Source organism: Grus americana, chromosome 3, assembly GCF_028858705.1.
Source record: "Grus americana isolate bGruAme1 chromosome 3, bGruAme1.mat, whole genome shotgun sequence".
Classification (NCBI taxonomy): Eukaryota; Metazoa; Chordata; class Aves; order Gruiformes; family Gruidae; genus Grus; species Grus americana.
Window position 1 is genome coordinate 114891089 of NC_072854.1, and position 17556 is coordinate 114908644.

Below are 17556 nucleotides of genomic sequence, written 5' to 3' on the forward strand. Positions count from 1 at the left end.
AAAGGTATAAGCATAATTACGTGTTAAAGAGAATAAATATGTTCTGCTAGATAGTTAACCAGGTGAGGTTAAACAAGATAAGATGAATTCTGGTCTTTTTCGAAAACTGACAGTCTTCATTTTAAGCTACAATGTAAAGTGCTTTATCCTGAGATTAGGTATTGTGGCAGAAGCTAAAACTGCCTTTTTCCCCTAACGGTGCCAGAATACAACCTCCTTTTCTTTTTGCGCTAACAAGACTGCTTTACCACCACAGCCCACTCTAAGTAATTAAATCAATCCTTTGTACTTACCGTATTCTCCTCTAGTGACGGTACTAGATCTGATTATATGCTTCATGCATATTCAAAGTACGGCACTGACAGCTCTTTAATGAGCTCTTACTTAATCAGTACGAACAATGTTCATCTTGTTCTTTTTTTCCTCATACATTAGAGCTAGGAACAGTTGGGGAAAAAATGAAACATCCAGCATTCATTTGAAAAATATATTGTACTTTGAAAAGTGTCTAAGCTGGGGAAGTTGCATTCTGCCCTTTAAAAGTCTGATGGACAAATTGGATTACTAGTATTGGATTAAATAACAAATGGTTAGAGAAGAAATGAGAAAAGCTCGCTGTGATCACAGGCTTTAATATTTTTTGTTACTTATAAAGCTGAAGGGGTCTTTAACCAGTTATTAAAGTCAGGATTAATTTGTAATGGTCCAACTTACTAGCTTTAAAAGGGTTTTGTTGTTGTTGTTGTTGTTTTTTATCGAAAACAATAGTGTAATGCGTGTATTATGGAAAAAATTTAAGTTTAAGATCTGTGGGCTATTTATAGATTTTCGTCATCTTGTACTGGCTCAGATAAGGGATTTGCATGTGTGGGATCGATTTGTTCTCAAACATGTTTTTCACTTCATTTAAATAATCTGTACAGTATTTTTTTTTTCCTGAGAACAACACAGGTATTTTCCCAGTTTTAATTTTCAAGCATTTGTAGCAAGTCAAATACTTGTTTTACACTTGGCAAGTGGAAACAAAAACAACCCCAGCAGCAGCAGGGTTTTACAGAGTGAAACTGTTGAAAAAAGGCTTTTCTCTTAATTTTTTTATTCAGAAATCGTAAATGCGAGTTTAGCTTGCAATATCGCTGCAGTAACAACACTCAGTTTTTCTTTGTCGAAAGTGTTTCGTGTGCATCCTTCCACCAAGGCTGGGGGCGGAGGGGGGGGGGGAAGTAATGGTCTAATGGTGGTGTATTTGCTGAAAAGAGTTATTTAAATTTCTTATATATGGAAGTTCATCTTTATGTTGCTTGCCTAGGAAGAATCTGTTTCAGCTCCATGCACAAGAATTTAAAAGCTGATGGTCAACAAATAAAATATCAGCATCGACTGCTATTAATATTGCACACATGTGTCATTTCACTGATCAAAAAGGCCTTCACCAGGGTACAATTGGCCTTTTTCCAAATTGCAAGCTTTTTCTCAGCTTTTTCTTTTTTACTCTTTCTTCTTTTGTTACTGCCCGGGGATTTGTGCCTATCACAGCCGATATCACATGACTGGTGTCAGGGCATCACATGGGTCCAAAGCGAATACAAAAACAGATTAAAAATTCTGTAAAAACAATCAAGACTTTGTTAACTCACTTTTAAACTAACCTATTCTATGGATATTGTGTGTGCTTCGGTTTCAGCGTGGAAATATCAAAATAGACACCTGTTCAGATCTGACTCGACAGCTCCAAGCTTTACCTAGATCTTTTCTCATTATACATTGCAGCTAACTTTATTTAGGAGGAATACATTAATAGAAGGAAGTTTACGTTCTTACCCTGAGATTGCATGGCACGAAATTCAAGTTCAGATCCGCCATCGAGTCAAACTCCGTTGAAACATTTCTGTCTCCCATTTCTTTTTCAAGGCTTGCAAACTGAAATGCAGCAAGAGCTTGCATTTATAATGGCATCTTTTAGCCAGAGATCCCAGACCACCCCAAACCCAACAAACTGAGTGTCATAAATTGGTGAAAATGTTACTACAGCCACGTATGTCTGGTTGTGAGAAATTTTTTCACCAGCAGTGTGGTAATCTCGTGTCACAGAATAAATTGATCATTTTGCAAGGGGAAAAAACCCATCTATGCCCTTTTTCTTGTCCTCTCCCGAAATAAACAGCTAATTTTTGCATTTCAGTGAAAGCTTCCTAATATCGATTATCATCTGCTTCTAAAAGCAGACCCTGTTAGATGGACCAGTACAGCAATGCCTTTGATCTGTAACTTAACAGCAAAGCGTACCTATAAGTTTTAACCCTCTTTGAGGGAGTGCTGAACTGCTGAATATTATTGTAAATGCCATGGCGTAGTATTTTCTGCACAAAACCAGAAGTTGGAGGTCTTGGGGGAGAGCATCTCTACGTGACAAATTTTTTCCTTCATTGCTCCATCGTCCAGGAGCTGGCCCCTGCTGCTTCTGCTTGGAAAAGGGCTGCAGGGTCATCCCCACTTTAGGATGCTCTGCGCTTCCCGTCTCGCTGCTACCAAATTGTGTACCCTAAAAGCACCCTTCTGGGAACAGTTTCATCAACCAGGAGTTTCCCAGGGTGATAAGTGGATATGAGGTCATGTCTCACATCAGAAAGAAGAGCATGCCAAATGTCGTAACTTTTTCTTACTGTGTTGGGTCCACCAGCTCCACCCCAAGCTGACCCACTTCCCTGTTCATCTCCTTTTCCTTCCCTTGTGTGGATACACCAAGCCCACAGGCCACAGCAGTGGGGATCAAACAGTTTGGAGAAGGCCAGTGACCTTCCCTTGCATGCAGCAGGGTCATAGCCGGGTGAGGAGGTGGTTCTCCATGCAGATCTGGGCTTGCACACTACCGTGGCATTGGGGTGTGAACGTGTGTGTGGCAGGCACATACATGCAAGCATTTCAAACGCTCCCATCCAGAAATTGAAAGCTTTCTTTTAGAGGAAAACAACATTTTTTTCTGGTGTCCTTCCAGCTTCTGGTGCTGGAAATTGCTTCTCTGCAACTAGGGATCTTATGGTTTATGTTAATAAGATAGCTTCCCCAAGTATACAGCGTCTTGCATCAGAGATTTCAAAACCTTTTTCAAACATCAAAGAATTAACTTTTAGCACCCTTGCAAGATTGGTACAGGCGATTATCCCCATAGTACACACAAGGTGGTTAAATGCAGACATCTGCCCACAGTCTCCTGGTGAAGCAGTGTTGAAGCTGGGAGAAGTACTCAGAAGTCTCAGCTCATGCTCCTTTACCACTATTCCAGGTTTCTTCCCAGATTAATTTTAACCATAGGAAATGTATGAGTTTCCTAACTCAACGAGAACCATATAGTCTTTGTTTCTTAGCTCAACTTGAGTGATGAGAATGGCAGGTCACTACAGAGGTGCAGTCTGTGCAAAGGACTTTGATGAGGTTTCTCCTAGTCCCTGAGCTCAGAGAGAGTGAAATATGGCTGAGCAACCCCGTTACATGGAAAGGACAGTCAGAAGCCTTCTGGGTGCTCGTCTGCCTTTCCCCTACGTGGCCTGATGGTGCAGAGGTGGTAACTCTTACAGAGTCTGGTAGAACATAGCACTGCCTGCAGGTAGGCTTTGGAGGATCCTGATCCTGCCTGGGTGGCAATGACGGACATGAGCTGGGGAAAGCTCACACATGGGGATCCTTAGGCACCTGGACCCCAAAAAGATTTGTATTTGCGCAGATTCTCCCTTTGATTGCAGATTCAGGAGAGGAGCAGCTCTCTCCAGCTCATCATCTGGAAGAGTGGCCATAAGGGCAGAGAAGCTGAGTAGGTGCCTGTGCCTTGGCCAAGGGTTGAGGATTACCATCTCCTCTGCAGCTGCTTTGATCCCTACCATGTCATCCTCACTGCGCTGGGTTTGCATGGGTGGAGTGGGTTTTGCTTACAATGATTGCTTTTGTGTTTGGAGGCCTGTGATGACCAGACATCTTTTAGCAACAAGGGTTTTTTTCATTGGGAACATTAGCAACAATATAGTTCTCTCAGAAGAATTTAAAAGATACAGTATTTTTTAAAAGGTGTTTATTTAGGTCAGGGTATCAGTGTGGTAAAGAATACGAAAATTTATGCTGAATAATGTCTGCTTTCAAAGATTTATTTATGGAGCAAGCAGCATTGGACTGCAGGACTTATATGATGTTTTTACCATTTGAGAGTACTCCTTGTAATGCTCAATGATACTGGAGACCAATACTCGAAAACCTGAATTGAAATACGTAGCTCAATTTGTGAAATGCCACGTAAGTAATGAAATTCTTTCAATTGCAGGCAGAAACACAGAAGAAGAAGAAGCTATGATGCAGGAATGGTTCATGCTGGTTAATAAGAAGAATGCCTTAATAAGACGAATGAACCAGCTTTCTCTTCTGTAAGTACAGATGGATACATGTATTTACAAAAGGATGGTTTACTGGAATATTTACCTAGCAGATAGATGCAAAACTTCTTTGCTTTCTTCCCATCAGTCTTCAAAATGTTCCCTCAAAAGTGAGTAGCATGGATGATTTGTGGAACACATCAAGTAACTTGTATTTTCTCATATTTCAGACTTGAAAATGAGAAGCGTGCAATGACACAAGATTAGCCAGAGCTGTGAAAAAAAAAAATTAAAGAAATATTAAGCACAGTTACATTTTCAAAGGCCCAACAGTAGAATAAAATCACATTTTAGAAATGCACAAATAGATTTGGATTGTGCCTCAGATGTGACGGGTGAGGACTGTTCTGAGAGACAGCAAAATTTGAGTCGCTACCTGCTTCGCAGAAATCCTCAATCCCATCGCTAGTTCAGCAGCACCGGACTGCTGAAAGGATATTAGTGAATCAGTCGCAGTGCAATGATACCAATACTGCAAAGTAAGGAGAAATAAACTTTTTTCGCTAGCATGGGCGAGGAAGGGAGAAAACACTGCTTGTTTTGAGAGGCGTTCTGCCCTCAGCACTTCTTTCCCAGCTTCTTTCGGTTTGATTATATTTCTTTCAGTAATGCCACCTAGTGTAGATGCCTGCAAACTTCCCTGGGAAGAGCCTGGGCTCACGAATTTTCTACCGTGTCTGAACTTGACAGAAGATTCTACCTTCAAAATATTAAGCTTTCTAATCCCATGTCTAATTTTCATTCTTCATTAGGGCAGAATGTATATAGGATAATACTTCCAGTGTCATATTATCTTGGTGAATAGGCTGATGCTGGAATTTGTTCATTAGATCCAGGGGAATGTTTTATATTTAGGACATTCCACAACAGCCGCTCCAAGGATGAATATGAAATAATTGCGTCCTGTAGCACAATAGAATTAAACTGACAGAATTAAAGCCAACATTATAGAAAATGAAAAGGCCCTGTTACTGAATATGCCACCTGAGCAAGGTAGTAAGTTTGTGTATCATTTGTTTGGAGTAGCTTAAAGTTAAAGAGAAAAGTCGGTTACAAGTCCTAAAATCAATGTAAGTTAAAGGTTCTTTTAAGTGTTTAATGATTTAGTAATTAACATATTGATGAACTTTTGCAACTTGCCTAGGGAAAAAGAACATGACCTAGAAAGGCGCTACGAACTGCTGAACCGGGAGCTAAGAGCAATGCTTGCTATTGAAGGTAAGAGCAATGCTGGGTACCGAGGGAAGCAAAATGCTTGCTGCCGAAGGTGGCTACCTGGAAGTACCAAACATGGAGGCTTTTCTGAAGCCCAGTTAAGAATTAATGCTGATATTTACATCATTTGAAGAGATAGCACATAGCAAATACGCTGGGTCTGCAATCCCATTCTTAAGTTTTGGGGGGGGGGGAGGGAAGTCCAAGATACGGGACAAAGAAATATGGTCTCCTTAGAATAAACTTTGAAAACAAAGTGATGAGGAAGTAAAGAATATTTGTCCGGGGTTTATTATTTTTTGTTGCAGTAATGCTCTCCTGGGTTTCCTGCAGCATCATGCTGCTTTGGGTGCCGCAGAAAATGGAAAGGGTGATCCACAGAAGGGAGCCACCTTCCTTTTAATGTTTCGGATCTGGTTTACAACAGTATCTCACTGGGGAAAAAAAAGTCTCATCAGTTTTGGTGGTAAAACACTATGTTTGCCAAGTAAATATTTCATCACAAGCAACACCAGGATTAGTGCGATCCTTTGCACAGATTTTCTCCCTTCTCTGCAACTCTACCGAGTTTAGTCACCTTACCTGAATGAAAACTCATGGGAAGATTGACACGCAGGATAAATGAAACAATTGCATCCTTTCCATAGGGCTTTCAAGTGAATTGTACAATAATCCTGGGGATGATTCATAATAAAAAATAAACATCCAGATAGCTTAAACCATTGCTTGCATTATTTTATTTAAATATCTTAAGTGTTTTCTAATGCTGCACCGCTTATACCTCTCAGTCACAAGTGCTGTCTTATAGTTCAAAGATGTTTGCTTAAAAGTTAATCCTTTGGGCTCTGTAAAATGGACCTTTTGTCTAATCAATGCAAATTGATTTTGCTATTCTGTATTGACCTCTCAACCCTTTGACTGTCCATGGTAATTTCTTTCTTCACCTGATAAGGTACCTGATCCATAATAAATCAATTCTAATTAGTTTGGAGACTTCACTGGAAGCATAAGTTTGTAGGAAAAAAAAGCAGCAGGTTTCAGGTAGCTTTTTCATATCTCTCCATCTGTGGTTATATTTTTTGCATAAGACTACGTTCACTATATTCTTGGATAAACTTGAGTCATAAATATATACATTGCTTTCTGCAGAGACAAGCTAGATCTCTTGGGAATCATACTAACGAAATATTTAAAACGTAAAATACTCTAAAACCAGAGAGGAGCTAAGAGGTACTGGATTTAAATCCGAAATTTCAGTGTTTAATTGGGTCTTATCTGTTTTACTGTCTTGGAACGTTGTAGCAGCAGCCTTTGAATGTCTAGCGGCCTGTGCCATTCACACATTGACTTGAGCAAAAATCTGCCCTTTTTTAATTTCCTTTTTCTAAGTTCAGAGAGAGATGTCAAAACCCAGAAAGGTGTGTGTTTTTTTGTTTTTTTTTTTTTGTGCTACTGGTGATATAGTATAACAGGGGTTTAGGGAGAAAACATAAGTGCTGGAGAATTTTGGTTTTGTTTTTTATTAATACAACAAAGTCTGTGTTCAGCATTTTAACCCTCAATAAGATTATTAGCCTGTTGGAAGTTTTAGCAGCTATCTGCTAAACATATTAAAGGAGAAACTCTCCCACAAAAATACCTGTGAAATGTCAAAATATGCATTTGTGACACCCCACCTCTTGATGTGTGCATCAGCGCTGTATCACTTTCTGTGTCCGACATACGCTGGGGTGCAAAGATGTACTTTTGGGAAGCACCAGTAAAGCCAGACCATTTATAATATCGTTTCCCCCAAGAAGCATGGGCTGCCTGAACAGCCCGGCGCTGTCTGCTCTGAGGCCATTTAGCTGATTGCTAATGAGTGCTTGGACTGTGTGAAGAGTTGAAAAGACAGATCTCACTTTTAGCAGCACCAATTCCAAACCTGAAATACACGAGCAGGAAAAAGAAAATAAAAATAAATAAATAAATATTAAAAATATATATATATCAGGACGGGACCAGTTTGTTTGTCTAAAAGAGAGGCAGAACATACCAACCCAAACTGGAACTTAAGAAAAAAAAAATAGAAAAGTCTTTGAAAGGTGATAATTACTGTTTTGGTAAATTGCTCTAACTCTTCCACGCGTGACTGTGCTGTTTAAAAATCTATCAACCAATTTACTTAGCTAGTTGATGACAGGGGAAAAAAAAAAGAGAGAGCGCGCCTTGCGAAAGATAGCAGCCTGCTGATCGCAGATAAAGGCGGTTTATTGGCGGCCAGCCTGTCCTGCCTGCGCAGGCAGCGTGTGGGCAGCGCTGGCGTCTGGAGGTGCTGACCGTTATAATGTTCAGTGATGTGGAGACAGTGTCCTCTTAGCCAACCGCTAAAATGGAGGCATACGCAGCTGAATAGCCTTTTGGAGTGTCACGGCACTTCCCGTGGAACACATGAATGACCGAGGGTGGTAAAAAAAGGCATACTTTCTTTTTCCCCCCTCTTTAGCCGTAGAGATAAGAACGAGAGAGTTAAAGTGCTGCCTTCTTCCAGCTAGAAAGCGTTCCTTTCTTTCCACTGCCGAGACTGCTCTGACCAAGAAAGGCCTGAAATCCTTGCCTAATAGGGCAAAGAAAATATAGGTTACTGGATTTGCTTTAACCTGCGCACATGGGAAGGCATTTTGGCTGTCTGAGAGCCGGCCGGCTTGTGTAAACAAGGTGCTGCATTTCAGAGCCTGATTTTTACCACGGCCGAGTGGCGGGATGCCTTACTTTCAGCTACCTTTCCTCTCGCTCCTTTCTTCTTTTTTTTTTTTTCCCCTCAAGATTTAATGCCTCCTTAGAAAAGATAAGTTCATTTTTGCGCACCTTGGGGTGGTGTGTTCATTTTCTGCCCAAGAAATGGATCTTCTTTTGGATTTTGTACATCTTGATTTATTCTTGGCTTATAGTTTGAAGTGGGTGCTCTTCTAAAAGGATTTATGCATAGGTTCACTATTTTTGTAGTTATGGTTTATATGATAAGCTTTTTATATTTAAAATCAATATGTAATCCTGTGGAGGAGCTTATCCTCTAAAACCCCATTTGTAAATCTATTTTAGCTTTGTTACACCGCACAGCCACAGTATTCCATAGATTGATTAGGTTCAGCAGCAGAATCCTATCAAATGGCCTGCTCTGATGATGATGCAAACTCTTTCAGGATTGCTAGTTGACTGGAACTAAAGATAAGACCTGACTGCAATCCCCCAATGTGCTCTTTACAAAACTAGTGTTAATTTTCATCAAAGTGCCGGGCTTATTTATTATAGTGGCGAGGTTGAAGGTTTTACTACGAGAACTTTCGACCATTTCTATTAAAACATTTCTATGGGAACCAGCCGCCTGTTTGCTCAAAGTAATTATCAGTTTAAGCAGTGGGGGGAAAAAAAAGACAATATGAAGTCAATGAAGATGAATAATTGAAAACATTTCTACTTTAACGTGAATTTAGCAAACTCTGTCATCTTAAACTGCCCGTCATGAGCGGTGGCATGGGGGGCTGTAGCTTTCAACACTTTTAGCTCATATACAGCCTTAGAGCTTAATCCTATTTTTGTCCCGAGTGTAGCTTTTATAACAGTATTATTCTGAAATCTTCAAATTAATCACAGTCCATATTGTAGCTTCCCAGAGCTGCAGTCAGCCTGGGTAACTATATGTGACGGGTGTTATAGGTAATCCTAGCTTAAAAGGCACAACAGGTAGAAATCAAACTTGAACACAGTTGCTTTTTTAAAGAGGGATGCTTCCCGAAACTGCTGCACAGCAGTATTTTGCTGGATAAAACAAAATTGCAATGTAATTACATATAAAACATTATTTAAATACTTTGCACCAGTTTGTCTTTTAACCAATTGCTACTTGATGGTATTTATTTGGGGCGGCGGGGAGTCAGACTCCTTTTCTAGGAAACAAAGTAAAAATCCAAGGGAGTATTTCTGCCAGCAAGTTTTCCCGTGGTGTATTTCAAACACGAATAATAAGCAAATGCAGAAACAACAACAACAAAAAAGTTTTTTTCCATGAAGTCCTGATATGACATTATTTACCGCACAGGCCTACAAGATGGGGCAACAAAAACCGTAGGTCTTAGAAAGGGACTTAACAGAGAAAAATAGTAGTGAAGGACTGAGCGAAACCTGTACTGAAATATTTTGACTGATGTTTGCTCTTCCAAAAGCTAAAATCGCTGCTGAAACTGGAGAAGTAGAGGGTGAAGAAGAAAAAAGAAAAAAAAAAAAGGCTTTAAAAATAAGAGTTTTGCAATTAAGTGAAAACCATCAAAATTGCAAAATAATTAAATCGAGTCTAGGTAGAGACGGGGGTTTTCGGGTCCTTTGTTCATCCGGAGCTTCATGTGCCCAGATGTGCCGGGGAGCCTGAGTCGCGGCACAATTATCAGCAGAAGCCGGGGGGAAAGTTAACCTGAAAGTTGGGGGCCACGTCTGGTGCGGGGGGGCAGCAAACACCCGTGAAATTCTCTGCCGTGTCTCTCTCCTCCTTTTCTGCCCGGCTCACCGCTGTTGCCCTACGAAGGATGGTTTTGTCACGCTGAGATTGCATTGCGCATGCAGGGGCTTTATTTGTGCGGGTAAAACCCTCCGGGTTTGGGAGCTCTGACTTGCAGAGGTGCAGAGCGGTGTGTTTTAAACGAGTTGAACTAAAGCAGCCTTCCCCAAGAGGAGCGAAAGGGCAAGCAGCGGTGGAAATCGGGAGACCGAGTTGAAAATTAGCACCTAAAAGGCTTCTCCCCAAATTAAAGCAAAGCAGCTTTATTGCAGGAGAAATGTCTTAGATTATCAGTAATTTTGGCTGGTAACTTAAGTTCTGTGTACACCTGGAAATTATTTCCTTAACTACGGTGGAGGGGAACAACACATTTAAAAAAGAGGGAAAGAAAGAGAAAGAGAAAAATGAAAAGAAAGAAAAAAACCTCCTGGGAAGTTTCGGCAGAGCCCTGCCGGGCCGATGCTCCGGGAAGGGCTCTGGTGCTGCTGCACCGAATCGCTCCCCGCTTGCGAGACACGGCTGTGCGTGTTCGCCTCTCCTAAGTGTGTCTGCACACACGTGTCGGCATGGGTTTTCCCTGCGTGCGTGTGGACCCGTAACTCGCTCGTGAGCCCGTGTGCGCAGGCAGAAGGCAAGGGCGCGATAAAAGTGGTTACACATTCCTGCCTTTCTGCCGCTCTTCCAACCTTTATTGCATGATGATGCATCTAATTTTTAATTTGTAAATACAAGGCTGAATTCCCTCTAGCACCACTTGCTTTCATAAAGCTTCTGAGCAGTTTGCTGTCTTGAATAAATTTGGCTTTGGAGGGGGGTCAGGGGGATTTGAACCACCGCATTCTTGCGGGGTTTGTGAAGATTCACATGGTAACCGGTGGTGAGCATTGTTCGGGTTATCTGAATAAGCACCAGCCATGTGAGTTTTAACATGATCGCCCAGGGCAATAGAGAGCGCGGGGAGAAAGCCAAAAGGACTGCACCCGCTCTCCCCTTCGCCTTCGGGAAGCGCGGCCGAGGAGGAGGAGGAAGAGGAGGAGGACGCTGCCGGGCCGGTGGCGATGGCTTCTCCTGGCGCTTTTTTTTTTTTTTTTCTTCTTTTTGAGCCGGCGTCCTCTTTTCCTCCCGCTCCTCATTTGTCCTGCTATCTCCCTCATCATCTACTGCTCCTGCTTTTCATTGTTTACCTTCTTAATGAGGGAGGCGGGGAAGGCTGGGGCTTGACTGACAGCGACAAGCCCTTACGGTCTGGCTGGAGAGCCGGAGGCTGCGGGGCGGCCCCGAGGGGCTGCGGCGTGCGGGGCCGGGGGCTCCGCCGGGCCGGGGAGCGGCGAGAAAAATCCCTTTGGGAAAAGCGAGGCGGCTCCGTCCTCCGCTGCCTGCCAGCGCCGGGGGTGAAGGGGCCTCGCGATATTATGTAGCAAGTGTATTTTTACTTCAAAGGGGAAAATGCTAATTAACTGATACCTGCTTTTAAAGTTACTGCGAAGCATATGGTGCCCAGTGTGAGATTCCTCCAGCTGCTAAGAGCAAGCGAGGAATTAGCAAAGAAGAGCCGGGTTGCAGGGAAACGGGCTTTCCTCCTAGGAGGGGAAACTTGGTAAATGTTGGTGCCCGTCCAGGAAACACAGTCATGGGAAAAAAAAACCCAAGACCAAAACAAAACAAACAAAAACAAAAAAACAAAAAACCCAACCCAAACCCAAACGACCCTAAAGTCGTTGCTGAGCTCCCCCAAGCCAGGCGGGCAGGGAGGCAAAACGCCGGTGGGCTGCGCTTGTCCCCGCGGTAGCTACCGCTGGGGATAGCGGCAGCGCTCCGCGGGCTGGGATGTGCCGGGCCGGGGCTGGGCTCCCCGCCGCAACGGCCCCAGGTCCCGGCGCGGCTGGCTGCGCCCCGGCGGTGGCGGCCGCAGCGTCTCAGCGCTGTTTTTGTTTTGGTTTTCTCTCGCAGACTGGCAGAAGACCGAGGCGCAGAAGAGGCGAGAGCAGCTTTTGCTGGACGAACTCGTTATTCTCGTTAACAAACGGGACGCGCTGGTCAGGGACCTGGACGCCCAGGAGAAGCAGTGAGTCGGGCGCAGGTGGTGGTGGGGGCTGTCCCCGCCACGGCCCCCACGGAAAGTTTGGGCCAAGTCCGCGGGAGCCGTGGCCGTGGTTGGGGGGAGTTCGGCGCGGCCGCGGAGGTGAGCGGGATGGGTGCGCATCTCGCGCAGCCCCTCACTGCGCTTCTCGCCGCCTCTTTCCGCAGGGCCGAGGAAGAGGACGAGCATTTGGAGAGGACCCTCGAGCAAAACAAAGGCAAGATGGCCAAGAAGGAAGAGAAATGCGTCCTCCAGTGAGCGGCCTTCCCGCAGCGATGGCGAAATCGCAGCGCGGCTCTTTCTTACGTTTTTAAAATGCCGACATGAGACTGGAAAAAAAAAAGAAAAAAGATGTTTTGAAAAAAAAAAATAAACTTGTTTCCATTTTCTTAGGCCAGATCTAGGCTGCGCCGGGCCCCGCTCCGTTGTTTTTTGGTTTCCATTCAAGCGAACTCGCGTTGTACCATGGTTTCCTTGTGGGCTCAGCTCTCCTGCCGAAAGGGTTTGAAATGAAATCGCCGAGACCCCGACCGTGCGGGCGATGTGCGGAAGGAGCAGAAGAAATAAAGTCTGTCCTGGTTTCTGTAGCTGGAGGAGAGCTGAGTTTTGAAATAAATACGTTTTTGTCGTAATAGGATTAGAGAGGGGGATATAGGAAAAAAAATCATTGGGAATGGTTTCATCTAGTCCTGCCATATGTAATACTTAATAAGCTACCTACATTTTATAGTTAGGTCAGATCCACCCCAGTTATTATTAAAAATGTGCTGTATTTACCAGTGGTTTTTTTCAAGAGTTTTACATTTCCCCGGGAGTAGAGCTGAGCTGCTCTGGTTTACTCGGGGGGTTTCTCCCTCAGAGCGCAAAGCCCGGGGAGCGGCTGCGAGCGGGGCGGCCCGGGGCAGAGCCCGGCACGGCACAGCCCGGCCCGGGGCAGCCCGGCGCTTCCCACCCAGTCTGGCCCCCCGCGGCCGCGGGCCGCGCCGCCGCTCCGCGTTATTTATTGCACCCGGGCCGCGTCCCCCCCCCCGCGCCCCGCCGCCCCGCCACCCCGCCCCGTCCGTGTGCCCCCACGCGTGTCCCGCGCTCGCATCGTCCCTTCGTGGAGCTCGTCTCGTTTATTTATTACAATATGGAGTCATATATAAAATTTTCAATAAAGCCGAATCTTTCTTACCGTAACTGCCGCTTTCCTCTTTACCTGGGAAACTACCTCCATCGCTCCCTTCCTCCCTCCTCCCTCTCTCCGCCGGCCCGGGAGGGGGCCCGGGAAGGGCCCGACCCCGCGGGGGGCAGCGGTGCTCCGCCGCCCCGGCCGCCGCCGCCGCCGCTTCCTCAACGCAACGAAAGCCACCAGAGAGAAAAGTTTTTCGTTTGTTTTTAATAAAACGCAGCTCGGGGAGGGGGAGGTAAAACTTTTCCCTGCGGGGCCGATGCCGCCCGCCGGCCGGCGCGGGGGATGCGCGGCCAAAGTCCCGCTGCGGGCGCGGGCGCGCAAGGAGCGCTACCGCAGGGAGCTGAGCGGGCGGCGGGGACGGAGGGAGCCCAAACCCCGCGGAGACGAGGCTGCCGTCCCGGGAGAGACACACACACACGCACGCACACCCCCCCTGCATCGCCGGCGGCTCCAGGAGCAACTACGACCCGCTCCTTGCCGCGCCCTCCCGCTCCCACCAAAAAAACCCCAAACCCACCACGTGGAGGAAGGAAGCGCCCGGCCTTGTGCGAGCGGCCGCCGGTGCCCGAGGCCGTGCCGGATCGGGGCTGGGGGCCTGGGGACTGCCCCGGTGCCCGCCGGTGGGTTTGGCCCCGTGAGAAGTTGAGGAGGATGCGCGGAGCGCCTTGCCGCCTGGAGGGCAGGGGCGGCGGGCAGCCGGCTCCGTCGTGCCCCTCTGCGCACTTGCAAAAACACAGGGGCTGGGGACTGGGGGGGGAGACACGCTCCGAGGGCTCCGCGGCCGCGGAGGGCAGCGGAGGCTCGGGAGGGGAGAGGGCGGCCAAGCCCACGGCGCAGCCTGTCCGGGCGGGCGCCGAAAGCTGCTGAGCCCCGAAGGCTGGGGCTGTCCCCGGGGTCAAGGGGGGGCCGCGGGCACGGGCGGGCATTCCCCCCGGGGGGCCGGTGCTTCTCTGTCTTTTAATGCGAAAAAAGTAACTCAGCCACCTTGTTGCGGGAAAAAGAACAGTGTGTTCCCCCCCCTTCCGCCCCCCAGCCCGGGAACCGGCCGCAAGAGCCCCCCCGCCCCGAGGCCAGCCCGAGCTGCCCAAGCTGCCCCTGCCCTTCCCTTCCCCGCCGCCGGGGCCGTGGGGGGACGCGCAGCCCAGCCCCCTACCCGCCCGCAGCCCCCGCCTGGCCACCGAACTTACCTGGGGGCACCGCGGAGGGCGCAGAATCCGTCCGGCGGAGGGAAGAGGGGGGTCGGGGGGGACCGGGACGGTCACCCCGGGAGGCGGCGAGCCCCGCGCCCGCCCTGCCCGCAGCCCCCGGCCGAGCCTGCGGGGAGGCGCCCGCAATTGGGGATTGGGCAACCGCGGTGGTTGCGGGGGGGGGGGGGCACGGATACCCCCCCCGGTGTCGGGGGGAGCAACCCCAAGGGGCGGCTGCTGCCCGCTGACCGCCAGGACCGGGGATGCCCCGGAGGGGCGAAGTGATGGGAAGGCGGCGGGGGGGAGCGCAGACCGGCCCGGGAAGTGCCCTGATGGGACCGGTGCAAAACCGGGGGGGCTGGGGGGGGGGGAATTGCCCCCCCCCAAACCCTTCCTCCTCCCTCCTCCTCCTCACTTTGCTTTTTGTGAATGGGCCGCGGAGCCTTTGTTGCCGGGAGAAGTGCCCGTGTCGCTGACTTTTGTGGGCGAGCGGAGGAGCTTGTAAACCTCCTTTTCTCTCCCCCCCCTCTTGGCCCAGCGTCTCCCTCCCGCCCGGATTAGACGGTTCCCTCCTCGCCTGGGAAAAAGAGGGAAAGGAAGGAAAAAAAAAAAACCAAAATGAGGAGGGGGGAGAAGGAAAACCGCGCTTTGGTCGGGGCCGGCGGGCAGCGCCTTTGAACATTAGCTCGCTTTCAGCTCCAACTGCAATTAGAGAGAGTTGATTTGGGGAGACTAACAAAAGCCGCGCACCGAAGCCCTCCTTAGAGGTCCGGGGCCGCTCCGCCGCCTGCGCGGCTGCAGCGCCCCACTCCGCGCCCCGACCCCGCCGCTCCGCGCCGGCCCCGCGCTGCTCCGCTTTCGCCTCCGCCGCGGGCAACGAGTCGGGTCGCGCGGAGCGGTGCGGAGCGGCGCGCTGGGTCCCGTTGCACCCCCCCCGGCCCTTTCTCGGCCGCCCCTGGGCCGCCCCTGCCCGCTCGCCCCCCGCGGCGCGGAGCAGCCCCTGAATTTAGGACACGCGGGGAAAGGTGCGGCCGCTGCTTTTTTATTATTTTAAAGCACAAAGTTTGGGCGAGCCTCCAGAGATGGGGCGCGGGGGGGTGGAGAGGCCGGGACCCCGCTCACCTGCGCTCCCCCCACCGCCTTCCCCTCCAGGAGCGCCCTCCGCTCCGGAGCACGCGCCGGCCGAAACTTTTCCGCGCTGCCCTCGGACGGCGGGGGCGCGGAGCGGCGCAGGAGGTTTGCCGGCGGAGGGGGCAGAGTTGCGCGCGAGCGGAGGGGATCCCCTCCGTACAACTTCTCTAACGATTCCCACCCCCCCATTCCCTGCGCGGAGGTTGCGCGGAGTCCTGCGCGCCCACCCCCTTAGTTCCCCGGCCAGCTGTCCGCCGCACCGCCGGGGCCGGGCCCGCGCGCGTCGGAGACCGGTGCGCAGAGGAGCGCGGAGCGGCGCGGAGCGGCGCGGGGCGGGCGGGGGGGGGGGCGCGGAGGGAGCCGGCGCCCTGCGCTGCCATTGCCCGGGCGGCTGTCAGTCAGGCGGGGAGCGGCCGGGGATTGGCGCCGGGCTGGTTACGCAGATGCTTTGCGCGCACATACAAGGGTAGGGCCGGGGGTAGGTGATCAATCCTCATCAGGGCCGCGGCTCCATCGCCCCGACAGCGCGGGCCGCCGGCAAGGTAACGCGGGGCGCCCCGACAAGTTGGGGGTGCGCGGCTCGGCTTCGGGCATCGTGTCCCCCCGGCCCCCCCCCCCGGCCCTCCTCCCCCCAGCCCGCCTCTCACCTGCCTGACCCCCCCACGCCCGCCCCCTCCGCGCCCCCCGCCTGCTCCGCCCTGCGCGCAGCCCCCGCCGCGGCGGTCGCTCCGCAGGTGGCCGCGCAGGTGAGGCGAGCGGGGGCGGCGGGCACCGCGCTCCCCGACGGGGCGGGCGGCGGCGGCGGGACGGAGCGGGCCCGCGGCACCCGCACCCGGGGTGCGTGTGTGTGTGTGCGGGGGTGGGCACGGGCGGGCCGGGGCTTCCCCGGGATTTTCCTTTCTCTCTTCTTTTTTTTCCCTTTATTTCCCGCTTTCTCCCCTCTCGCCGCCCGGGACGGTCCCGCTCCGCCGCGCTCCCCGGCAAAGTTATGCAACGCCGGGTCACGGCGCTGCCGCTCGACCTGCGCCCGGCCCCGGCCCGCCGGCGGGTGCCCCTCACCCCCACCCAAAACTTACCACCCCTGCGGGCCGGGATGCCCGCGATGCAGCCGGGGGAGGTGGGGGGGGTCCCGGCCTCGGCAGCGGGGGCCTCCCCCGGGGCTCGGCGAGGCTGCCCGGGGTCTCTCCGCCCCTTCCTCCTCTCCGCGTTTATCTGCTGCTTTTTGCCACCGAGCCCGGCCGCTGCCTCCCGAGCCGGCGGCCGCAAGGTCCCGCGTGTCCCCCCCCGGCTCCGCCGGAGTCCCCGAGCCCCGGGACGGGCCCCGCTGCCGTCCCGGCCCGGGCTGCCGGCATCTGCCGCCCGCTCGGGTGCCTGCGCTCTCCCTTTTCGTTTTTCCCTTTTTAACTCTTATCCATTTCTAATTAAAACGTCCCCGTCTGCTCGCTTTTAAATTAATTATACTTCCCTCCTCTGGTACCTCCTTTTGATTCCTAATCCAATTATCTTTTTAAATAATTGCTTTATCTCTCCCCATCGCCGGGCACTGTTGCCTCTCGGCACTTGCACGCAACTCGCTTTCGTTTAAAATAAAATAAAACAATAATACTAATAAAATTTACAATTAAAGGCCGCCTGCCTAGTGCCCCCGCGCCGGGGTACGCGCAGCCCCGCGGCCGCCCAGCGCCCGGGGCGCCCCTCGGCAGGACTCGAGGCGGCCGGACCCCTAACCCGCCTCTCTCCGCTCTCTCCCCAGGCGCTCCGGCCTCGCCTCTGCGCGGGGAAGAAATCTGCCTTTTTGTTTCCCGATCCTCGTTGTT

General features: G+C 50.3%; 1 protein-coding gene and 1 long non-coding RNA gene across 23 annotated transcripts in view; one reads left to right on the plus strand and one right to left on the minus strand.

Moving 5' to 3' along the window:
- The window catches only part of EHBP1 (EH domain binding protein 1), a 229641-nt gene extending 216224 nt beyond the window's left edge, over nucleotides 1–13417 (plus strand). For all 22 annotated transcript variants that reach the window (XM_054821276.1, XM_054821277.1, XM_054821278.1 and 19 more), the window contains 4 exons: nucleotides 4310–4409; nucleotides 5563–5636; nucleotides 12115–12229; nucleotides 12412–13417. In XM_054821276.1, the coding sequence (XP_054677251.1) occupies nucleotides 4310–4409; nucleotides 5563–5636; nucleotides 12115–12229; nucleotides 12412–12502 (380 nt within the window). In that variant the 3' untranslated portion in view covers nucleotides 12503–13417. The remainder of the gene's footprint in view (nucleotides 1–4309; nucleotides 4410–5562; nucleotides 5637–12114; nucleotides 12230–12411) is intronic.
- Nucleotides 4417–7414, minus strand: LOC129204753 (uncharacterized). The gene is made up of 3 exons (XR_008576489.1): nucleotides 7310–7414; nucleotides 6216–6307; nucleotides 4417–4631 (listed from the first exon to the last, which is right to left on the minus strand). It is a non-coding gene; the product is annotated as an uncharacterized LOC129204753 (long non-coding RNA).
- Nucleotides 13418–17556: the final 4139 nt, after the last annotated feature.